At 44.3% G+C, this 25,544-nt stretch overlaps 1 protein-coding gene across 1 annotated transcript in view; it reads left to right on the forward strand.

Annotated features, from left to right (window-relative positions):
- PCDH15 (protocadherin related 15) overlaps nucleotides 1-25,544 on the forward strand; it is a 532,120-nt gene that overhangs the window by 313,792 nt on the left and 192,784 nt on the right. The window contains exons 17-18 of the mRNA XM_032231542.1: nucleotides 11,069-11,162; nucleotides 22,249-22,377. Of these exons, the coding sequence (XP_032087433.1) occupies nucleotides 11,069-11,162; nucleotides 22,249-22,377 (223 nt within the window). The remainder of the gene's footprint in view (nucleotides 1-11,068; nucleotides 11,163-22,248; nucleotides 22,378-25,544) is intronic.

Here is a 25,544-nt window from a genome sequence, read left to right on the forward strand (position 1 = left end):
GGCTTGTGTGGACCAAGCCTGAGGGAGACAAGAGAATAGGGTAGCAGAGGCTTGTGTGGACCAAGCCTGAGGGAGGCAAGAGAATTGGGTAGCAGAGGCTTGTGTGGACCAAGCCTGAGGGAGACAAGAGAATAGGGTAGCAGAGGCTTGTGTGGACCAAGCCTGAGGGAGACAAGAGAATAGGGTAGCAGAGGCTTGTGTGGACCAAGCCTGAGGGAGGCAAGAGAATAGGATAGCAGAGACTTCTGTGGACCAAACCTGAGGGAGACAAGAGAATAGGGTAGCAGAGGCTTGTGTGGACCAAGCCTGAGGGAGAGAAGAGAATGGGATAGCAGAGACTTCTGTGGACCAAACCTGAGGGAGACGAGAATAGGGTAGCAGAGGCTTGTGTGGACCAAGCCTGAGGGAGAGAAGAGAATGGGATAGCAGAGACTTCTGTGGACCAAACCTGAGGGAGACAAGAGAATAGGATAGAAGAGACTTCTGTGGACCAAATCTGAGGGAGACAAGAGAATAGGATAGCAGAGACTTCTGTGGACCAAGCCTGAGGGAGACAAGAGAATAGGGTAGCAGAGGCTTGTGTGGACCAAGCCTGAGGGAGGCAAGAGAATAGGATAGCAGAGACTTCTGTGGACCAAACCTGAGGGAGACAAGAGAATAGGGTAGCAGAGGCTTGTGTGGACCAAGCCTGAGGGAGAGAAGAGAATGGGATAGCAGAGACTTCTGTGGACCAAACCTGAGGGAGACAAGAGAATAGGATAGCAGAGACTTCTGTGGACCAAGCCTGAGGGAGGCAAGAGAATAGGATAGCAGAGACTTCTGTGGACCAAACCTGAGGGAGACAAGAGAATAGGGTAGCAGAGGCTTGTGTGGACCAAGCCTGAGGGAGACAAGAGAATAGGGTAGCAGAGGCTTGTGTGGACCAAGCCTGAGGGAGGCAAGAGAATAGGATAGCAGAGACTTCTGTGGACCAAACCTGAGGGAGACAAGAGAATAGGGTAGCAGAGGCTTGTGTGGACCAAGCCTGAGGGAGAGAAGAGAATGGGATAGCAGAGACTTCTGTGGACCAAACCTGAGGGAGACAAGAGAATAGGGTAGCAGAGGCTTGTGTGGACCAAGCCTGAGGGAGAGAAGAGAATGGGATAGCAGAGACTTCTGTGGACCAAACCTGAGGGAGACAAGAGAATAGGATAGCAGAGACTTCTGTGGACCAAACCTGAGGGAGACAAGAGAATAGGGTAGCAGAGGCTTGTGTGGACCAAGCCTGAGGGAGACAAGAGAATAGGGTAGCAGAGGCTTGTGTGGACCAAGCCTGAGGGAGGCAAGAGAATAGGATAGCAGAGACTTCTGTGGACCAAACCTGAGGGAGACAAGAGAATAGGGTAGCAGAGGCTTGTGTGGACCAAGCCTGAGGGAGAGAAGAGAATGGGATAGCAGAGACTTCTGTGGACCAAACCTGAGGGAGACGAGAATAGGGTAGCAGAGGCTTGTGTGGACCAAGCCTGAGGGAGAGAAGAGAATGGGATAGCAGAGACTTCTGTGGACCAAACCTGAGGGAGACAAGAGAATAGGATAGCAGAGACTTCTGTGGACCAAGCCTGAGGGAGACAAGAGAATAGGGTAGCAGAGGCTTGTGTGGACCAAGCCTGAGGGAGGCAAGAGAATAGGATAGCAGAGACTTCTGTGGACCAAACCTGAGGGAGACAAGAGAATAGGGTAGCAGAGGCTTGTGTGGACCAAGCCTGAGGGAGAGAAGAGAATGGGATAGCAGAGACTTCTGTGGACCAAACCTGAGGGAGACAAGAGAATAGGATAGCAGAGACTTCTGTGGACCAAGCCTGAGGGAGGCAAGAGAATAGGATAGCAGAGACTTCTGTGGACCAAACCTGAGGGAGACAAGAGAATAGGGTAGCAGAGGCTTGTGTGGACCAAGCCTGAGGGAGACAAGAGAATAGGGTAGCAGAGGCTTGTGTGGACCAAGCCTGAGGGAGGCAAGAGAATAGGATAGCAGAGACTTCTGTGGACCAAACCTGAGGGAGACAAGAGAATAGGGTAGCAGAGGCTTGTGTGGACCAAGCCTGAGGGAGAGAAGAGAATGGGATAGCAGAGACTTCTGTGGACCAAACCTGAGGGAGACAAGAGAATAGGGTAGCAGAGGCTTGTGTGGACCAAGCCTGAGGGAGAGAAGAGAATGGGATAGCAGAGACTTCTGTGGACCAAACCTGAGGGAGACAAGAGAATAGGATAGCAGAGACTTCTGTGGACCAAACCTGAGGGAGACAAGAGAATAGGATAGCAGAGACTTCTGTGGACCAAACCTGAGGGAGACAAGAGAATAGGGTAGCAGAGGCTTGTGTGGACCAAGCCTGAGGGAGACAAAAGAATAGGGTAGCAGAGGCTTGTGTGGACCAAGCCTGAGGGAGGCAAGAGAATTGGGTAGCAGAGGCTTGTGTGGACCAAGCCTGAGGGAGACAAGAGAATAGGGTAGCAGAGGCTTGTGTGGACCAAGCCTGAGGGAGACAAGAGAATAGGGTAGCAGAGGCTTGTGTGGACCAAGCCTGAGGGAGGCAAGAGAATAGGATAGCAGAGACTTCTGTGGACCAAACCTGAGGGAGACAAGAGAATAGGGTAGCAGAGGCTTGTGTGGACCAAGCCTGAGGGAGAGAAGAGAATGGGATAGCAGAGACTTCTGTGGACCAAACCTGAGGGAGACGAGAATAGGGTAGCAGAGGCTTGTGTGGACCAAGCCTGAGGGAGAGAAGAGAATGGGATAGCAGAGACTTCTGTGGACCAAACCTGAGGGAGACAAGAGAATAGGATAGAAGAGACTTCTGTGGACCAAATCTGAGGGAGACAAGAGAATAGGATAGCAGAGACTTCTGTGGACCAAGCCTGAGGGAGACAAGAGAATAGGGTAGCAGAGGCTTGTGTGGACCAAGCCTGAGGGAGGCAAGAGAATAGGATAGCAGAGACTTCTGTGGACCAAACCTGAGGGAGACAAGAGAATAGGGTAGCAGAGGCTTGTGTGGACCAAGCCTGAGGGAGAGAAGAGAATGGGATAGCAGAGACTTCTGTGGACCAAACCTGAGGGAGACAAGAGAATAGGATAGCAGAGACTTCTGTGGACCAAGCCTGAGGGAGGCAAGAGAATAGGATAGCAGAGACTTCTGTGGACCAAACCTGAGGGAGACAAGAGAATAGGGTAGCAGAGGCTTGTGTGGACCAAGCCTGAGGGAGAGAAGAGAATGGGATAGCAGAGACTTCTGTGGACCAAACCTGAGGGAGACAAGAGAATAGGATAGCAGAGACTTCTGTGGACCAAGCCTGAGGGAGGCAAGAGAATAGGATAGCAGAGACTTCTGTGGACCAAACCTGAGGGTGACAAGAGAATAGGGTAGCAGAGGCTTGTGTGGACCAAGCCTGAGGGAGACAAGAGAATAGGGTAGCAGAGGCTTGTGTGGACCAAGCCTGAGGGAGGCAAGAGAATAGGATAGCAGAGACTTCTGTGGACCAAACCTGAGGGAGACAAGAGAATAGGGTAGCAGAGGCTTGTGTGGACCAAGCCTGAGGGAGAGAAGAGAATGGGATAGCAGAGACTTCTGTGGACCAAACCTGAGGGAGACAAGAGAATAGGGTAGCAGAGGCTTGTGTGGACCAAGCCTGAGGGAGAGAAGAGAATGGGATAGCAGAGACTTCTGTGGACCAAACCTGAGGGAGACAAGAGAATAGGATAGCAGAGACTTCTGTGGACCAAACCTGAGGGAGACAAGAGAATAGGGTAGCAGAGGCTTGTGTGGACCAAGCCTGAGGGAGACAAGAGAATAGGGTAGCAGAGGCTTGTGTGGACCAAGCCTGAGGGAGGCAAGAGAATAGGATAGCAGAGACTTCTGTGGACCAACCTGAGGGAGACAAGAGAATAGGGTAGCAGAGGCTTGTGTGGACCAAGCCTGAGGGAGAGAAGAGAATGGGATAGCAGAGACTTCTGTGGACCAAACCTGAGGGAGACAAGAGAATAGGGTAGCAGAGGCTTGTGTGGACCAAGCCTGAGGGAGAGAAGAGAATGGGATAGCAGAGACTTCTGTGGACCAAACCTGAGGGAGACAAGAGAATAGGATAGCAGAGACTTCTGTGGACCAAGCCTGAGGGAGACAAGAGAATAGGGTAGCAGAGGCTTGTGTGGACCAAGCCTGAGGGAGGCAAGAGAATAGGATAGCAGAGACTTCTGTGGACCAAACCTGAGGGAGACAAGAGAATAGGGTAGCAGAGGCTTGTGTGGACCAAGCCTGAGGGAGAGAAGAGAATGGGATAGCAGAGACTTCTGTGGACCAAACCTGAGGGAGACAAGAGAATAGGATAGCAGAGACTTCTGTGGACCAAGCCTGAGGGAGGCAAGAGAATAGGATAGCAGAGACTTCTGTGGACCAAACCTGAGGGAGACAAGAGAATAGGGTAGCAGAGGCTTGTGTGGACCAAGCCTGAGGGAGACAAGAGAATAGGGTAGCAGAGGCTTGTGTGGACCAAGCCTGTGGGAGGCAAGAGAATAGGATAGCAGAGACTTCTGTGGACCAAACCTGAGGGAGACAAGAGAATAGGGTAGCAGAGGCTTGTGTGGACCAAGCCTGAGGGAGAGAAGAGAATGGGATAGCAGAGACTTCTGTGGACCAAACCTGAGGGAGACAAGAGAATAGGGTAGCAGAGGCTTGTGTGGACCAAGCCTGAGGGAGAGAAGAGAATGGGATAGCAGAGACTTCTGTGGACCAAACCTGAGGGAGACAAGAGAATAGGATAGCAGAGACTTCTGTGGACCAAACCTGAGGGAGACAAGAGAATAGGATAGCAGAGACTTCTGTGGACCAAACCTGAGGGAGACAAGAGAATAGGGTAGCAGAGGCTTGTGTGGACCAAGCCTGAGGGAGACAAGAGAATAGGGTAGCAGAGGCTTGTGTGGACCAAGCCTGAGGGAGGCAAGAGAATAGGATAGCAGAGACTTCTGTGGACCAAACCTGAGGGAGACAAGAGAATAGGGTAGCAGAGGCTTGTGTGGACCAAGCCTGAGGGAGACAAGAGAATAGGATAGCAGAGGCTTGTGTGGACCAAGCCTGAGGGAGGCAAGAGAATAGGATAGCAGAGACTTCTGTGGACCAAACCTGAGGGAGACAAGAGAATAGGGTAGCAGAGGCTTGTGTGGACCAAGCCTGAGGGAGAGAAGAGAATGGGATAGCAGAGACTTCTGTGGACCAAACCTGAGGGAGACAAGAGAATAGGGTAGCAGAGGCTTGTGTGGACCAAGCCTGAGGGAGAGAAGAGAATGGGATAGCAGAGACTTCTGTGGACCAAACCTGAGGGAGACAAGAGAATAGGATAGCAGAGACTTCTGTGGACCAAACCTGAGGGAGACAAGAGAATAGGATAGCAGAGACTTCTGTGGACCAAACCTGAGGGAGACAAGAGAATAGGGTAGCAGAGGCTTGTGTGGACCAAGCCTGAGGGAGACAAGAGAATAGGGTAGCAGAGGCTTGTGTGGACCAAGCCTGAGGGAGGCAAGAGAATAGGATAGCAGAGACTTCTGTGGACCAAACCTGAGGGAGACAAGAGAATAGGGTAGCAGAGGCTTGTGTGGACCAAGCCTGAGGGAGACAAGAGAATAGGGTAGCAGAGGCTTGTGTGGACCAAGCCTGAGGGAGGCAAGAGAATAGGATAGCAGAGACTTCTGTGGACCAAACCTGAGGGAGACAAGAGAATAGGGTAGCAGAGGCTTGTGTGGACCAAGCCTGAGGGAGAGAAGAGAATGGGATAGCAGAGACTTCTGTGGACCAAGCCTGAGGGAGACAAGAGAATAGGATAGCAGAGGCTTGTGTGGACCAAGCCTGAGGGAGACAAGAGAATAGGAAGAAGCTCCAACCAGCCACCTGAATACCACCACATCTGTGACTTGCCTGCTGAGGGGAGGCTGACCACCACCCCATCACATGACCCTGGCAAGTAGCGATGAGTCAGAGAAGGACCAGGGTGGACTGGCAGCCATACCAAGAGGGCCAGGAGAACCTAGACTCCAGCAGCCCTTACAAGGGTTAGCGCTACACATATTTTTACAGCATGGTCTTGATAGCCCTAATTTCCTTTTGCACTAGAACCAATATTTAGAGTTCCAAATAACATTTATGAATTGCAAGGGTAACGAAGGTGTCTGCTTGATATAACTAGAACTCTTGCATATTTTTTTTTAATTTGTGCAAGCTCTATATTATCCTATCCAGGCTACTGAAAAATTCCATCCCTTTTCTGAATTTCTACACGACTTTCAAGTGATAGTCAGAAATTAACTTTCTGGCCAAGATGACTGGTTATAGGACAGTCCTGTCTCTTTCTCTACCACATATTCTTAACTCTTTCCAAGAACTCCAAGCCTGCTTCCTTGCTCTTAGTGGGGATGAAGAAATAGAGAATGGTAGAAGTGAAAAATCTTCAGGGGTCAGATAGTAAAGAGCATATCTGCCCTAGGTTGAAATATCATCCATCGCTTTCTATCAATAGGTCCTCTGACTACCACTACCAGCAAGGTTAGAAAATGCTACAAATCAAGGAAGGCTGAACATTATTATTTTTTTATTATGGGCAAAATGCTATGTTAACAGCAATGCAGCCAACTGTAACTTATGGAAACCTCACTCAAAAGGTTGGGAACAAGATGAAAGCAACATAATGGGACGTATCAGAGGTTCTTTGAAGATTGTTAATATGCAAGTGGAGAAATTCTCAGTTGTGGCTCAAGTGTTCAGTCTATAGTCCTATAATGTTAACGTAGCCTATTATTTCCTACATTTTGCTTTTCAATGACTTGAACTCCTTTGTTCTGCCAAAGCACATACATATTTCATTCACCCAGTTATTTGTGAGTACCGTTTTTTTAGCTTGGAAAGGATCAGGATAAAGTCGAACATTTGAACAAGGGACATAAAAATATCCCCATGTCATTCTTCTCTATAACATCCTCACAAATACAAGAACTTCAGTATGAGCAAATACTCAATTTATCCTATTCTAATTCTCCATCGGCTCAGTTGAATTATACTCCTATGCTATAGCAAGAGACATAAAGAAATTCTTCTCAGCATTTTCATTTCAACAGCAGGGAACTAAATGTAATATTTGGTCTGCCAAAAATCTTCTCAGCTAGTTCTTTTACAAATTAAGTAGTAGTATTGCAATTCAATCAAGTGCATTATTATTCAGAAGTTCCATTGAGTTTGCTAGAGTTTATTCTCATGTATGTGGCCAAATGTATGGTGCCTCAAGTATACAACTGAATATTAGATTTCTGGTTGATTTCAATGTGAGAGACTTAATTCACACTATTTTACAGGAATGGCAGTTCATCAAATATTGTGAATTTATAAATAAGGTAGTATGGGAGATGTAGTAGCAACTTGCATATAAAGATTTTATCATCTTTAGAATTCTTTGGTCAAATAAGTTTCCTTTAAATTATTCAAAACATTTATTTTCTTAGGCTTTCATTGTCTGACTGCTCCACATCACACAAACACACATCTATTTATCCCTTAGACAATCTTAATTTTCTTTTTATTAAGGCTGTCTAGAAGTCTGCATGGAAGTCAATTTCCAACTATCCCATCCACCTTTTACATGGTACATTGTTCCTCCATTCAATTTCTTCTTAATGATGAATTTTGATTTCAATCATATTAATTTGGGGCAGGGACTCTCTTTTATTGTATTGAGGAAAAAGTTATAAATTTAATAATAAAATTCAGCATTTTTATTGCATTCTATTTCTGCTTTATTTTCTTACTATTTATTTTATGCTTATTTACTAGATTTTGTTCCCTACTTCTCTTCATCTTCAATTGATATCAGACAGGTAAATTCTGTCTATGAAGAAAGTAGCAACTACATTTTCGGATAAACACCTGCCTCCCCTGGCACCCACTATTATGTTTACTTGAAATATCCCAGATGTTTTGTGAATGCTTATAACTTCTGTTTTGTTTTGTTTTATTGGATAACTGGAACAATATAATGTCCTGGTCATTTTGCATAAAGAAATGTAGAAGTAGTTCTGGGACCGCACAACGGTTGTTCTTGATTTTTCCAGTTGATTTTCTCTTGGGTATTTATCTGTCAGCACCACCATGTATACCAAACCAAGAAATCAACTCCACAGAACTATGCTTTATCCCCACTCCTGCCCACTCGCCTTCTTATACTCAGGTGAATTGCAGAGGTCTGTTGTGCGGTTCCACCACAAATCCACGAAGCCCTTATCTGCGGAGACATAAGCGCGAAGACTAATTCGTGCCATTCGAAGCACTAAGGAAAAACGCGACCCTACCGCGATGACATAATCGCGGAGGGCAAATCCGCGCATTCCCAAGCACTCAGTACCCTAAACCTAACCCTAAACCTAACCCTAAACCTAATCCTAAACCTAACCCTAACCCTAACCCTAACCCTAACCCTAACCCTATCCCTAAAACTAACCCTAAAACTAACCCTAAAACAAACCCTAAAACAAACCCCTAAACCTAATCCTAACCCTTACCTTAATTGAAATCGGCTTTCTGCCACGGCACCGTTTTAAAGTGCCCTTCTGTTGCCGCGCTGTTGCTGCGGCGGTGATGACGCGTGGTGATGATGTCGCAGCTTTAGCGACACGATTTTGTCACCGCTATTTTGACGAGCGCGGTTTTGTTGTGCCACGCTGTTGTGCATGCCTTGATCTTGTTTTGATATTAAGCCAGATTTTCCTCTCGCCACTTTGTGGGCATATCTCTGTTAAGAGCTTCTTTTCTACCATCTACCTCATCTCAATTTTTAATTCAGTACAACATTAACCATTTTTTCTTTATTAATGTTCCATTGCATACTTCAAATAAGGGGCAGCGAATATCAGGCTTCCAGGCATTATCAAACAAAGCTTTTGGCAACTCTTTCCCTCGAAGTGGTACCTTGGTGCTCTCAACTGCTTTGAAACTCATCAAATTTGGTACTCAATCCATTTTGATGTGAAAACTTTGTCACAATACTCGTTGTTTGTTTGATACTCAGTGCACAAACTAAAACTTGTTGGTGTTGGTTGCCCGTGACCCGACAAATGCGCGAACGTCAAAAGCGCGCCGACAAAACCACGGCGCTAAAACCGCGATGTCAAAAGCGCGTTGACAACAGCGCACCGACAAAAGCGCGCCAACAAAAGCGCGACTTAAGTTAAGGTAAGGTTCAGGGTTAGGTTTAGGGTTAGGGTTAGGGTTAGGTTTAGCGTTAGGTTTAGGGTTTGGTTAGGGTTAGGGTTACAGCGCGCTTCTGTCAGCGCGCTGTTGTCGGCGTGCTTCAGCGCTCATTTGTCGGCGCGGTTTTGTCACCGCGGTTTAGTCAGGTGCGCTTTTGTCGTTCGCGCATTTGTGGAGGAACCTTGGTTGCCTTGTGACTCACTACATTATTCCTTATGGGAAACGTGTATTTGGTACTCATAGTATTCATTGTGCCAATGAGACCAATTATTGATGAGTACCAAAATACTACTGTATCTACATTGGCTGAAAATATTGGAAATTTTATTTCAGCAAGACCTAGAGATATACAAGTTTCTTGCACCTGTTTTAAACAAACCTAGTAGGAGTAATTCAGTTTCTAACAAAGTGATATACATACATTCTTAACTCTAGTTGAACTTATTTATTTATTTCTGTTTGTTTATTTATTCTTATGGGGTAAAAGTTCTTGGTGAGAAAAGGAGAAGTCTGGGAGAACAGAAGAGAACTAGAGCATATAATATTATTTATTTAAGATATGCCACTTCTCATCCAGGTCTTCCACTGCAGTTCACAAAAATAAGCCGTAGAACTATGATTGCCATTATTTATAGGCAACACTCCCAACAAGAGCACCTTTCAAAGATCTCCAGGTCCAGGCTGGTGCATAGCAGCAGAGTTCTTTAAATCTGGACCAGTCGTTTTTATCGCAGTTGCATTGAAATAATCTGATTTTAAGGGCATTTCATTATTGTTTGTGTTTTAAGACACATATCCTGTCAGTTCAGTGCTGGGACCACTAGTATAACCATATATTACAAAATCTTCAATTTTTAAACTCTTTCTCTCCCTCCCTCCCTCCCTCCCTCTCCTTCCCTCCCTCCTTCCCTCCCTCTCTCTCTCTCTCTCACACACACACACATTTCTTCTTCTTCCTCCTCCTCCTCCTCCAACCCCATAATCCCTCACAGGATGGACTCTGTGCAAATGGAGGTAGCAGAGTGTTTTAATGGCCAGATGCCCTTCATGTTACCAATGTGGAGTTTTATTCAGCAGATATATTCTCAGTGTTCCTAGAGAGAGAAATATCTATCTATCTATTATCTATCTATCTATCTATCTATCTATCTATCTATCTATCTATCTATCTATCTATCTATCTATCTATCTACCTACCTACCTACCTACCTACCTACCTACCTACCTACCTACCTACCTACCCATCTACCCATCTACCCATCTCTCTCTCTCTCTCTCTCTAACGTATCTATCGATCTTTCTAACTATGTATCGAACTTTCTATCTGTCTGTCTGTCTGTCTGTCTGTCTCTCTCTCTCTCTCTCTATCTATCTATCTATCTATCTATCTATCTATCTATCTATCTATCTATCTATCTATCTAATCTAATCTAATCTAATCTATCTATCTATCTATCTATCTATCTATCTATCTATCTAATCTATCTATCTACCTACCTACCTACCTACCTACCTACCTACCTACCTACCTACCTACCCACACACATACACACACACAAACACACACATTATGTTTAGATCTATCTATCTCGTCATCTGCATCTACATCTATCATCCATCCATCCATCCATCCATCTATCATATGCAGTTATTAAATCTCAAAAACCAACCTTATGCCACAGAAAAATCATCCCCCAAAGTCCATTCTAAAATAGAAATGTTTGCTAATACAAATCAGAGCCCTTTGCATATCAATAAGCTTGTCACTCTTTAAGAGCCATACTTTGTTGTAACGTACATATTTGTTTTATTGCTAGATCCGGGCTGCTAGCCTTAGGAAAGCCTTTAGACCGAGAAAGCACCGATCGCTACATTTTGATTGTTACAGCTTCAGATGGCCGACCAGATGGGGTAAGTTCCTTGCAGAAATATAAAAATGTGTCTGCAGCTGTGAGCAAAGAAGCAGGAAACTAAAAAACACCGAGCCACAACCTTTGGTTACTTTTTTCCCCCCCTAACGTTTCTAATATAAAGCAATTCCCTCTTATGTCCAAAACATTTCTACCGATGCTTGTAATGCTGCTACTCCAGTGGTTTGTGCCATATCCTCTGACATTTCATTGTTCTGTTTTGGCCAATTCAAACATCACACGTTGTCAGGGGAATCCCCAAGGATTGATCCAGCACAAAACTGGAATCCATAGCCTGAGCTACTTGCTTTGACCTATACAAACCTTTTATAAGATTCTGTCCTGGGAACTTCCCTATGGGTAATAGGACATGGGCACAATTTCTTTTCATTTTTTTCCCCCCAGACACTTGGGAAAGAATTTTGAAACGATGTGTGACAAAGTTATAATGAAAATCACAATGAAGGTTTTCTACTATTACTCAGGGTGGAAGTTCACAAGTTAGAGTAGCTGCTAGCTAGAGAATTGGGATACTTGTTGTACTTATGAATCAATAGCAATCAAGCACATTCAGATCTCTTGTTACAAGATGGCACTCTTCCATCACTGGAGGTTTCGAAGAAGAGATTGGACAGCCATTTGTCTGAAATGGTATAGGATCTCCTGGTTGAGCAGGAGGCTGGACTAGAAGACCTCCAAGGTCCCTTCCAGCTCTATTCTGATTCATGCTAAATAAGCTTTTTTTTAGCTAGTTCAAAGAATGCATACAATTTACACGCTAGAGACCATGATATTATTTCTCTTTGAAGTATGGGCAATTCTACTCTATATAGTACTTTAGCACTTCACAGCCCTGAAATATATATATTAATTTGGTGAACTGGGATTACTTTTAATGTCAGCATTTAATAACCTTCTGCTAAGGTAAACAATGGCAGTGCTTTTACAATAAAAACAGGTTGAAAATGGTTCTGGGATCAGTGTATTTGATAAAATGTGTGTTCTCATACCAGCATAGACCATGTGGCTGAGGTGGCACAGTGGTTAAATGCAGCACTGTAGGCTACTTCAGCTGACTGCAGTTCGGCTGTTCAAATCTCACTGGCTCAGGGTTGATTCAGCCTTCCATCCTTCCGAGGTGGGTAAAATGAGGACCCGGATTGTTGTTGGGGGCAATATGCTGACTCTGTAAACTGCTTAGAGAGGGCTGAAAGCCCTATGAAGCGGTATATAAGTCTAACTGCTATTGCTATTGCTATGTGCCTTGTTAAGGTAGACACAGATCTTGAGAAGTGAAAGCTTGATTAAGACAGTCTTCCTCTTTTATCTTAACATCTAGATAAGTTCCTATAAGCATGGTGTCTCAGGCTTTAAAACATTAAATCAGCCCCTTCAATGGTACTCAAACAATAGCAATAGCAATAGCAGTTACTTATATACCGCTTCATAGGGCTTTCAGCCCTCTCTAAGCGGTTTACAGAGTCAGCATATTGCCCCCAACAATCCGGGTCCTCATTTCACCCACCTCGGAAGGATGGAAGGCTGAGTCAACCTTGAGCCAGTGAGATTTAAACAGCCGAACTGCAAAACTGCAGTCAGCTGAAGTAGCCTGCAGTGCTGCATTTAACCACTGCACCACCTCGGCTCTAATAAAGTTGGAAGAGAGCTTGGAGGTTTTCTAGTCCAATCCACTGCTCAAACAGGAGACCCTATACCAGGGGTGTCAAACTCAAGGTCCAGGGGGCAGTTCCAGCCATGGGGTTCTTAAATTTGGCCCATGAGGCCGCCCTGGAAACAGCAAAGAACCGGCCTATGGTGCCTCTTCCAGTGAAAATGGAGTTCAGGAGGGCTGCCCTCCCCAGCGCCATTTTTGCTGGCAGAGGGTTGCAGGAAGCTGTTGTAGCCACAAACAGAGCTCAGGAGCCCATTTGTGCTGGCAGAGCTTTCGGGTCACCACATGCGCCCCCGACATGAGTGACATTGAGCTGGCCACACCCACCCTGCCCCCCCCAAGGTCAAACACAATCCTGGTGTGGCCCTCAATGAAAAAGAATTTGGCACCCCTGCCCTATACCATTCTGGAGAAAATCTCCTCTTAAACTCCTATAAGGTGGGAAGGGGGATATGATTAGGAACACGGCTGAGACAATGGAATGGTAAGAATGAAGAGAAGAACAGATTGACTGTAGGAGCCAGTTGGGGTACATGTGAGGGCAAGCTATGCTTACATGCTGCGGAATGCTGCTTTTTTGTCCCTGTGCTTCAGTCATATACAGATAGTCCTTGGCTTACAACAGTTAGCAGTTAGACTTATATACCGCTTCATAGGGCTTTCAGCCCTCTCTAAGCGGTGTACAGAGTCAGGATATCGCCCCCAACAACAATCCGGGTCCTCATTTTACCCACCTCGGAAGGATGGAAGGCTGAGTCAACCCTGAGCCGGTGAGATTTGAACAGCCGAACTGCAGAACTGCAGTCAGCTGAAGTAGCCTGCAGTGCTGCATTTAACCACTGCGCCACCTTGGCTCTTCATTTCATTTAGTGAGCCTTCAAAGTTACGACAGCTCTGAAAGAAATGGGTTATGGCTGTTTTTCTCACAACCGTTACAGCATCCCCATGGTCACGTGATGAAAATTCGGATGCCCTCGACAACTGGCTCATATTTATGACGGTTGCGGTGTCTCGAGGTCATGTGATCTCCCTTTGCCACCTTCTGACAAGGAAAAGTCAACGGAAAGCCAGATTTGCTTAACAATCATGTTACTAACCTAACAACTGCAGCGATTGAGTTAACAACGGTGTCAGGAAAGGTCGTAAAGTGGGGCAAAGTTCACTTAACCCATGTCTCACTTAGCAACAGAAAGGTTGGGCCCAAATGTGGCCATAAGTCGAGGATCAGCTGTACTTTACTTTTTTTCTGTATTTGATAGTACAGCTTCGTTGAAAAGCTTTTTGTAAGACGGTATTATAAAGTTTCTTTCTGATGATCTGTTCAGGCCTTGAAAAACCACCACTTAGTATAAGATTATGAAATACTGGGCTCCTGGCATAAATTTATCAAAATGTGAATACTTCTTCTTGGAATACTCTATTCTCTAGCCCAGCAGCCTCCAACCAGTTTCACGAAGAAAGGTTTTTTCCATGGACTGGAGGGGGCATGGTTTAAGCAATAGCAATAGCAGTTAGACTTATATACCTCTTCACAGTGCTTTGCAGCCCTCTCTAAGCGGTTTACAAAGTCAGCATATTGCCCCACACAGTCTGAGTCCTCATTTTACCCACCTCGGAAGGATGGAAGGCTGAGTCAACTTTGAGCCTGGTGAGATTGAAACTCCCAAATTGCAGGCAGCCGTCAGTCAGCAGAAGTAGCCAGCAATACTGCATTCTAACCACTACACTGTTGCAACAGATTGATGTTTGTAATCTACTTACGAAAGACCAGGACTTGAGACCACGAAGGTGCGAGAGAAACAGGTTTATTTGATGCATTGAGTTCAGTGTGTTCACACCCCAAAATCTGAACTGCCTGGGCTCTGCCCAGGATGCTACTTTTATGCTGTGTTCCACACTGTGCATTCTCAAGGCGTTTCCATACACGAGACAAGCATGACATTTCGAAAAGGAGAAGTTCATTTGGAATGTTACAGAGAAGTACATAGGAGAAATACAAAAAAGAGAAGTTCCTATAATGTCTTAAGCTGTCAGCAGTTTTTACCTCTGTTCTATCTCTCACCCACGTCTGGCTTCCTGTGCCCCTCCTTTACAGGGTCTTGCCACACTGTTCAGCCCTATTTTTAATACTTATGAGGAAATTGGAGAGAAAGTTCACTCCAGCTAAAAGTCAACTTTGGAACTCCAGGGCACTAGGATGAAAAGCCAAGCTAATATGAATTTATAAGGTCCATTCTATTAAGACCACCTAACCTGGCCAGCCACTGGTGGGTTTACCTGTGCACCCCCTCCTGCATCAACACCACCGTGGCTCTTGCATGCTGCCTGAATCCTGTAGATGGGGCTCCACTTCTATGTGTGGCCCAGTTGCTGGCATGCTACAGCCCAGTGCTGATCTACAGCCCAGGGATTGGTGACCCCCTACTCTAGCCCAGTGATGTCCAATTTATTGATTCTCAAAGGCGCTAAATGAAAATGGGAAGACCATGAAAATTCTAATCAGAAAGCTAAGGATAGAAAGTCCTGCATGTATAGCGCCGGTCTGGAGATTTTGAGAGCATCACCTGTCTGCTTCATAGTGCAGGTTTTCTAATGAATATATCATTACTGAAGGAGAAAATCTCCATGCAATGCAGGCTCCACTTATTAGCTCTTCAGGTATTAGTTCATTTTCATTTATTTCGTTCTAAATGGAAAGCTTTGGGTGGGGGGTGGGAATCCATACTTCATAACATTTGAAGTTGCATTTTTCTGCCTCAGCAAGAATATAATAAGGAACGGGATGGAATTCCTGCTTCACTTGTTTCAGACTGGTTAGTTAACTATCACTGTGGCTACACCTTTTTGGCAGAAAAGTCACATTTGCATCTTTTTATTTCCCCCTTCTAATTACTGCAAACTCCATTGTATAAGGCGAGAAAGGATGAATCTACTGTGGTTTTTCATTAAGAAGATGTATAACCCAACTGTGCATCACACAGTACCGGAACTTCAATTTTGGCATGGATTCTAATGAATGTCTTACTCTGTTTGATGAGTCCTCTTCACCGGTCAATACATTAATGAGTTATCAGCAACAAATACCGTATATACTCAAGTATAGGCCGACCCGAATACAAGCCGAGGCACCTAATTTTACCACAAAAAAACTGGAAAAGTTATTGACTCGAGTATAAGCCTAGGGTGGGAAATGCAGCAGCTACCGGTAAATTTCAAAAATAAAAATAGATACCAATAATGTTTTTGAATATTTATTTCAAAGAAAAACAGTAAACTAGCGGTGTATTCAATGAAATACTTCACTCACCTCATGATGCTGATGTCCCGCTGTGATGATGATGTCCCGTGCAGCCGCGGGAGCGATGTCCCGCCTCCTATGACACACAGCACAGTGATTCCTATCATTGGATCACTGTACCAGAGGAGGTGGGACATCGCTATGTGGCTGCTTGCCATAACAAGGAGGAGGTGGGACATCATTGCAGAGCGGCAGGAGGGGGAGGAAGGGGAATCGTAAGACAGCCCTGCATTACATTAGAATGTGAGGAGGGGGGATGGTGCGGTGCGCGCTGCGCGGCAAACTGACACAGAGGGAGGGGAAACTCACAGGGGCACCGGGCCATTCACGAGTGTCACCCAGCGGCATGGCCCCGCCCCTTTTTCTCCTCCATTTCGGGCAAATTTTTCACTGACTCGAGTATAAGCCGAGGCGGCTTTTTTCAGCCCAAAAAGTGGGCTGAAAAACTAGGCTTATACTTGAGTATATACAGTAGACGTTTTTAAAGCACATGCAACGTATCTTATTTCGCATAACAAGTTACATGGAATTGCTAATATGGTTACCAGGTTGCCCCCACCCTCTTATATTAGAATTTATTATTAAAGATTGTTAAAGGGCCAGGAAAAGTGACAGAATAGTTAGGGTAAGGCACAGCAATTTTAACTGAGTTTGTGGCATGTTCATGTGTGATTCTCAATAAATCTTGTTTGTTTCATCCTATTTCTATGAGGATTCATTGGCAGGGGAGAGAGAGAATAATTTGGGATCCGTATTATTTTCGGAACGAAAAGATGGTTGGGTATTTTCATCTGAGAGTTTTTCTTCTTTTTTCACATTTTCTGCAAGATGTGAGTTGGCTGAAGCAGCTAGCATGCATATTTCATGTGGCTGCACATCTTGAAATATGTTGAAGCTGCTTTGGGACTAATGGGACTTCATGATGTGTCATTACTCTCAGAGAGATTAGGAACATTGTACTTTTAAGTATTTTTCTCATAGATTTCAGGAAGAAAACATTTCTTCCCACGCAGTCTACTTGAAATGGTCAAGTTGTTCTCAGCAGAAACTGCAGCCATATTTTCGACAGAATACTTAGAAATCAAATGTTGTGATTCCTGTGGGTTTCTGGAGGTTGTAAAGAGCAGAGAAAATTGAGTCATCCTTTCTGTAGCATCCAGTAGAAGTGTGAATTCAGCATAAATGAACAAATGAATCCAGTTGTCCAGCTTTCAGTGGGAGTAGGTCAATATCGGGATTCATCAGTTAGACAGATTGGATACAGGTAATCCTCGACTTACCACCACAATTGAGCCTAACATTTCTGCTGCTAAGTGAGATGGTTGTTAAGTGAATCACTGTTAACCTTTCTTGCTACAGTTGTTAAGTGAATCACTGCAGTTGTTAAGTTAGTAACAGGGTTATTAAGTGAATTGGCTTTCCCATTGATTTCGTTTGTCAGACGTTCTCAAAAGTTGATCACACGACCCCGGGACACTGCAACCATCATAAATATGAGTCAGTTTCCAAGTGTCTATATTTTGATCACATGACCATGGGGATGCTGCAATGGTCATAAGTGTGAAAGTGTGAAAAATGGTCATAAGTCACATTTTTCAGTGTCCCTGTAACAGTCACTAATGAACTAATGAACCGGATACGCTTCAAAGTGCTAGTCGTAATTTATAAAGCCCTTCATGGTATTGGACCTGGGTACTTGAGAGACCGCCTGCTGCCTCCCAAAGACCCATTAGATCACACAGGGTCGGCCTCCTCCGGGTTCCGTCTACCAGCCAATGCCATCTGGCTATCACCCGGGGGAGGGCCTTCTCTGTGGCAGCTCCAGCCCTTTGGAACAAACTCCCCGCAGAGATTCGGACCCTCACCTCTCTCCAGGCCTTCCGAAAAGCCGTCAAAACCTGGCTGTGCCGGCAGGCCTGGGGTTGATGAGTACCTTTCCCCCCCTCGACTTGTGTCGCTGTGTGATTCTTGGTTGTTTTAATTACTTGTATTGTACTTTGTGTTCCCTTTCCCCCTTGAGTTGTTCGCCGCCCTGAGTCCCTCCAAGAATAGGGCGGCATATAAATAAAACAAACCTAACCTAACCTAACCTAACTGTTGTAACTTGAGGACTACTTGTACTTTTTAGAGTAATGTCAAGGTTTAGCTTTTGCTGGATACAGGTAGAAAATAATCCAAATCTTCCTCTCAGGGCTATCATAAAGGTAAAGGTTCCCCTCGCACATATGTGCTAGTCATTCCCGACTTTAGGGGTGGAGCTCATCTCCGTTTCAAAGCCGAAGAGCCAGCGCTGTCCGAAAATGTTTCCGTGGTCATGTGGCCAGCATGACTAAATGCCGAAGGTGCATGGAACGCTGTCATCTTCCCACCAAAGGTGGTCCCTATTTTTCTACTTGCATTTTTATGGGCTTTCGAACTGCTAGGTTGGCAGAAGCTGGGACAAGTAATTGGATCTTACTCCGTTACGCAGCGCTAAGGATTCGAACCGCCAAACTGCCATTCTTTCTGATCTACAAACTCAGTGTCTTAGCCACTGAGCCACCGTGTCCCTTCAGGACTATCATAAGGGAGGTCAAAAAAATCAAGACAGAAGCTCTGCCCTTTTTTATATACATCATGGCCCATTTAGAAAAAGGGATGGAGCAACCACCCCATGGATGACGTCTTGACTATATTGAAACACACACATTGCAGACAGCTCTACTTCATCTCGTGTGGTATCATGTTGGCCTGAGAGAGGGGAAATGGAGAGATGCTTGTCCCAGTGTTTTTGTTTCTTTGTTTGTTAAATTGCCCTCATTTCAGGTAATGGGAGATAAATGGTTCAAAAAAAGTTTAGGTTTAGGTTTAGGTTTCATTTTATTTATATGCCATCCTATTCCCAGCGGGACTCAGGGCGGCTCACAAACCCAAGAGGGGAAGGGAAACACAAGAACTACAAATACAAGCATTTAAAATAACCAACAGACACACAATCGAGAGGGGAAGGGAACTCATCAACCCCAGGCATGCCGGCACAGCCAGGTTTTAACGGCTTTTCGGAAGGCCTGGAGAGAGGTGAGGGTCCGAATCTCTGCGGGGAGCTCGTTCCAAAGGGCCGGTGCTGCCACAGAGAAGGCCCTCCCCCGGGTAGTAGCCAGATGGCATTGGCTGGTAGACAGAACCTGGAGGAGGCCGACCCTATGTGATCTAATGGGTCTTTGGGAGGTAATTGGCAGCAGGAGGTCTCTCAAGTACCCAGGTCCAATACCATGAAGGGCTTTATAAGTGACGACTAGCACCTTGAAGCGTATCCGGAGACCAATCGGTAACCAGTGCAGCTCACGGAGGATAGGTGTAACGTGGGTGTACCGAGGTGTACCCACAATCACTCGCGCGGCTGCATTCTGGATGAGCTGAAGTCTCCGAATGCTCTTCAAGGGCTGCCCCATGTAGAGTGCATTGCAGTAGTTAAGTTAAATCTCTGTTCTAAATTTCCCCCATTTGGGACACATGACAGAGGGTGGAAGAGAAAGACCCTCTACCTCTTCTAGTGTCCATCTTATTCCCTCTTCCCAATACCAAATTCCAGCGTCAGAGTTAAAAAAAATAGCTTCAAAGATTGCCAGAGAAGATTTTCCAATATCAGACTTTCTGTAGGAGATCAAAGTTAATTTTCTAAACCTATAGAGCAGGTGTCCCCAAACCCTGGGCTGCAGCTCTCTACTGATTGTTGGGCCATTCAGATCTGGCCTGCGATAGTGGCAAGTGAGCGTGTGCAAATCCCTATATGAGAAGTGAGTGAGCATGTGCTCCCATCTGCACGACTGGCAGTCGCGGGCACCCACCCCCTGTACAAATGGAGCTGCGTGTGTGCTGCCTTGCTTACCAATTGCGTGGAACCATCCCCTCTCCCTCCACCGCCAGTCTGCAAACTTGGAAAGATTGAGGAACTCTGCTATCGTGGAAAACTCAGCTTCAGATTAAAGCTTTCAAATTTATGAATAAGAGTGGCAGTGAACGTCAATCAGTTATATGTTTTCAGGGCCTGAATCTGTTTCTTTTCTTCGTGACCCGACAAATGCGCAAACGACAAAAGTGCGCCAACAAAACCGCGGCGCTAAAACCGCGATGTCAAAAGCGCGCCGACAACAGCGCGCCGACAGAAGCGCGATTTAAGTTAAGGTAAGGTTTAGGGTTAGGTTTAGGGTTAGGTTTAGGGTTAGGTTTAGGGTTAGGTTTAGGGTTAGGTTTAGGGTTAGGTTACAGCGCGCTTCTGTCGGCGCGCTGTTGGCGTGCTTCAGCGCTCATTCGTCGGCGCGGTTTTGTCACCGCGGTTTAGTCAGGCGCGCTTTTGTCGTTCGCGCATTTGTGGTGGAACCTTGCCCTATTTAGATATGTTGCCATCCTTCCAAGAATGCAGGGTCCTTGATGCTCTCTGGGTTTGGTTGTTTTCTTGCAGACATCTCATTACCCAAACTTGGTAACATCTTCAACATGATAATGTTACTAGTTGGGGTAAGGAAACATCCACAAGAAAACAACTAATTCCAGAGAGCACCAAGGACCACTCATTTCAACCCTGCGCTACAAACACTCTCCCTCTTTAGTTACAAGAATGCTTCATAAAAAAAAAAAAACAAGAAATCATCCCTGTATAGTTCATTGTCGGGCACGTAATAAGATGTCATTTATCTGTCAAGCTCTTTTATTTATATTTTTTGCAGTCTAGTAGAAAACACATCAATTTAGGGGTAGAAAAATAGTAGAAACTATATATTCAGGAGTGATCTCTTCAGAGGGAACCACAGAGAAGGCTTGATAGTGGGGTTTCTAGAGAGGACACTCTGTCAATAAGGGAAGGAAGGAGAGAAGGTGAGAAGAAAGGAGGGAAAGGAAGGAGGAAAGAAAGGGGGGAAGGAAGAAGGGAGGGAAGGAAGAAGGGAGGGAAGGAAGGAGGGAAGGAAGGAGAGAAGAAAGGAAGGAAGGAGGGAAGGAAGGAAGGAGAGAAGGAGAGAAGAAAGGAGGGAAGGAAGGAGGGAAGGAAGGAGGGAAGGAAGGAGAGAAGAAAGGAGGGAAGGAAGGAGGGAAGGAAGGAGAGAAGGAGAGAAGAAAGGAGGTAAGGAAGGAGGAAAGGAAGGAGGAAAGGAAGGAGAGAAGAAAGGAGGGAAGGAAGGAGGGAAGGAAGGAGGGAAGGAAGGAGAGAAGGAGAGAAGAAAGGAGGGAAGAAAGGAGGTAAGGAAGGAGGAAAGGAAGGAGGAAAGGAAGGAGAGAAGAAAGGAGGGAAGGAAGGAGGGAAGGAAGGAGGGAAGGAAGGAGAGAAGGAGAGAAGAAAGGAGGGAAGGAAGGAGGGAAGGAAGGAAGAAGAAGTAGGATTGTTGTAAAATAAAATGGGTGTATGGGATGGTAAGAAATCAATCTCAATTATATTGTCAACTGTAGGGGAGAAAAATTGTTATAAATACATTTTATTAACAACAGTTATGAGATTATATAATTGTGAATGTATATATGAGAAATAAAAATAAATAAATAAATAAAAAGATGTCATTTATCTGTCAAGCTCTTTTATTTATATTTTTTGCAGTCTAGTAGAAAACACATCAATTTAGGAGTAGAGAAATAGTAGAAACTATATATTCAAGAGTGATCTCTTCAGAGGGGACCACAGAGAAGGCTTGATAGTGGGGTTTCTAGAGAGGACACTTTGTCAATAAAGGCTTTCAACAGCGAAATTGGTTCAAAATACCAGAATATTTTTTCTTGTTTTTTCCACCTTCACTATTGAGAAGGGATACAGTAGTCTGCAAATACGGGAAAATAGGCATAGAAAGTGCTTAGTATATACTTCTCACGTGACTTTTTTATTTTTTGAGAACTCCTTGCCTAATTTTGTGGTCTCTGCTGAGTATGACAGCTTAGTTCAGATTAACAATTGCCTACTTACCAATACAAGAATATATAATTCTTGTGTAAAATGTCATAAGTCATTTTTTTCCGTGCCTTTGCAACTTCGAACGGTCACTTAATGAATGGTCAAGGACTATCTGTACTTGTCAGAGTATAACATTGAACTTTATCAGCAAGATAAAACTATGTGGATCATCATCTTATTTATTTATTTATGTTTTTATATAGACTTCAACTGCTACGGTGAATGTGGTTGTAACAGATGTAAACGATAATGGGCCAGTCTTTGATCCTTTTCTTCCCAAAAATTTTACAGTACAAGAAGAAGAAACCAATGCATTTGTGGGTCAAGTGAGGGTAAGAAACTCATAGTATTGTACTATTGCTTTTAAATATTTTCTGTTGTTAAATGGGTAGGGTCATTGTCTGGTTTTATTTTATTTTCTCCGAGCATCAAAGTAAACACACAAATAAATCCCATTCATCTCTGCCTTCCCAACTTCCTTCTGACAAAACTGGACGACAGAAACAATTGGAAAAGAAGCTTAGTAGAGAAGTGCTTGGAGTAAACTATGTGTATAGTTTATGTTGGCTAGTATTCAGCTGTTAACTTTGCCTTTTGCTGCTGTTGGGAAAAACCATTCCACGTCTCTTTGTAAATAGTTTTCAGTGGTTCCACCACAAAACCACGGAGGACAAAATCGCGCTCGACGAAAGCGCGCATTTGACATCATCACAGCGCGACGAAAACATCGCGCTGTGATCGAAAAATGTAAAAATAAATCAAAAACCTTACCCTAACCCCCCCAAACCTAACCCTAAACCTAACCCTAAACTTAACCCTTAACCTAACCCTAAATCTAACCCTAAACCTAACTGTTAACGTAACGCTAAACCTAACGCTAACCCTTAACCTAACGCTAAACGTAACCCTAACGCTCTAAACCTAACCCTTAACCTAACCCTAACCCTAAACCTAACCCTTATCTTTATGTGAATCGGCTTGCTTTAATTTTAATTTTATTTCAATTTTTAATTCTTTTCGTCGCGCTGTGATGACGTCAAATGCGCGCTTTCGTCGAGCGCGATTTTGTCCTCCGCGGTTTTGACGGGTCACGGTTTTCAGTAGGCATAGTTGATCCTGGTGATATTATAAGACATTGTCTGGCTTTCTAATCTTTGGAAACGCATTGCACTTCATTGATCAAGGTTTTGTAGAAACATTCCACTAATCATAGCTGAATAACCTTATTCTCTTCCACTTTAAAATTCCATGCAGAGGCACCATATCTGGTGAATGGTGGAAAAGGTAAAATGGAAGGGTAAATGCAACTTCGTAAAGAGATTAGCTGCATACCTTTTTTCCATGCGTTACACAGTGCAATAAGCTTGTTTTTTTTCCTCTGTCCTGCCACCCCAGTATTTGCAAGTAAAATTAACGTGCAATTAATTTGCATTCTATTTTATGAATTTAATGTCAATTTTCTGTTGCTGTACTTCAGCTTATTGGCATATTCCTCTTTCCACTACTTTGTGCTAAGTGAATGGAGAAAGGAGTGTTGTTCTTTGTGTATTGCTTTTCTTGAGCCATAAAATGTGCTCTTTCACACTTGCTTGTGAAAAGAAGTCGAGAGGAGGCTGTAGCTTGCCTCTTCATCTTCCTTTACTGCTTCATTATAATGTTTGTAATTACAGCAAGAATTGAGCTGGGTTGATGTAAGCAGTTGGATGATTGACAGGCTGACTGAGTGATTGACGAACTGATTGTTTGTTGACTGATTGATTACATGAAGTGGAGGCTCCAAAGGCCAATGTAAGCTTTTTCTCCTTTCTGGGGAAACAGGTCAAGGAAACCCAACCCAATTTGATCAAGAAAAGGGACACTAAAAACCATGACTCCACAAAGCAGGCCAAATAGAATAGAATAGAATGGAATTTTTTATTGGCCAAGTGTGATTGGACACACAAGGAATTTGTCTTTCAGTGTACATAAAGAAAAATAAAATAGAATACATTCATCAAGAATCATAAGACACAACACTTAGGGATAGTCATAGTTACTAATACACAATCAAATTATACTAGGAAACAAATAAAACAATATAAATTTTAAAGATACAAGCAACATGGTTATAGTCATAAGTGGCAAGAGATAGGTACTAGTAAGGAAGAGAAGAATAATAGTAATACAGTCTTAGTAGATAATTTGACGGTGTAATGGGGATTAGTTGTTTAGTAGAGTGATGGCATTCAGGGAAAAACTTTCCTTGTATCTAGTTGTTCTGGTGTGCGGTGCCCTATAGCATCATTTTGAGGGTAGAAGTTGAAGCAATTTATGTCCAGGATGTATACATCCTAATCAGGGGTGGGTTTCAACAGGTTCGCGGCGGTCCCCGCGAACCGGTTGGTCGGCGAACCCGGAAGTAAGTAACTTCCGGGAACGGCGAAGGGCCCACCCGCCCGCCCGCGCTCCTTACCCGGTTTTGATGAGTTCTGCGCTTCCACGCATGCGCAGGACGCATACAGCGCCTGCGCGATCCTCCAGAAGCAGCTGGAGCATCGCACAGACGCTAGTACGCATGCGTGCACTGCGCACGTGCACGAGGACGCCGCCGGCCCCGTTCCAACCGAACTGGTTGGAACGGGGCGAGAAACCCACCCCTGATCCTAATGTATAATTAAATAATTGAGGCAGACAAGCATGATGGGACAATAAGATTGGCCCAACTGAAATGGTTTAGTGGCAACCTGTATATTTTTGGTAGGCAGACAGATGAAAGTTCAGGACAGTATTAAGCAGCTCACTGAAAAAAAAGAATGAGCATTTAAGGGAACACGTTCTCTGAACTAGGTAAAATTGGATTAAAACTGAAGCTGATAATCTCTTGACTTTCCCGAGGACACCGTTACGTTACTTTAGAGTAGCAGTAAACATTTTAATCCATTTTTTGTTCTTTCCATACACTGACAGTGTATCATCTCAAACAGCTTTGAGATGCATCCCATTTCTCTGCTTATATAATGGAACAGAATCTGTCAGCTTTCCAACATATTCAATATCGTTTTAACCTTTAAATGCTTTGAAGTGCTGCAGTTGGATTTGTAATAAACATTTGTTTTCATTCTGTATTTAAAGGATAAATTAAATTTCAGCAGAAATTTCTTCAGCAGACAATTTCCTTGAGTCACATAGTGTACATGTACATACATTGAGCGGTACTTTATTCCATTTAAACAGCATTATGCAGAGTACACACACACACACACACACACACACACACACACACACACACACAAAACAGCAAGCCAGAGAATATGAAAGAATGAGATAGGAAGAACAATAGCTAAAACTATTTACACCAAGTCTTGCAAAACACCCTCACTTCCATCACATCCATAGACCAATTTATTTGCTAATGCAATATCGGGTTTTCAATTCAATTGTATAGAATGTGAAGGATGTGCACTTGTGTTTTATTTTTATAGTTGTAATGTACACTGAAAGTGGCATTTAATTTCGTTGT

This window comes from Thamnophis elegans, chromosome 15 (assembly GCF_009769535.1).
Source record: "Thamnophis elegans isolate rThaEle1 chromosome 15, rThaEle1.pri, whole genome shotgun sequence".
Taxonomy (NCBI): domain Eukaryota; kingdom Metazoa; phylum Chordata; class Lepidosauria; order Squamata; family Colubridae; genus Thamnophis; species Thamnophis elegans.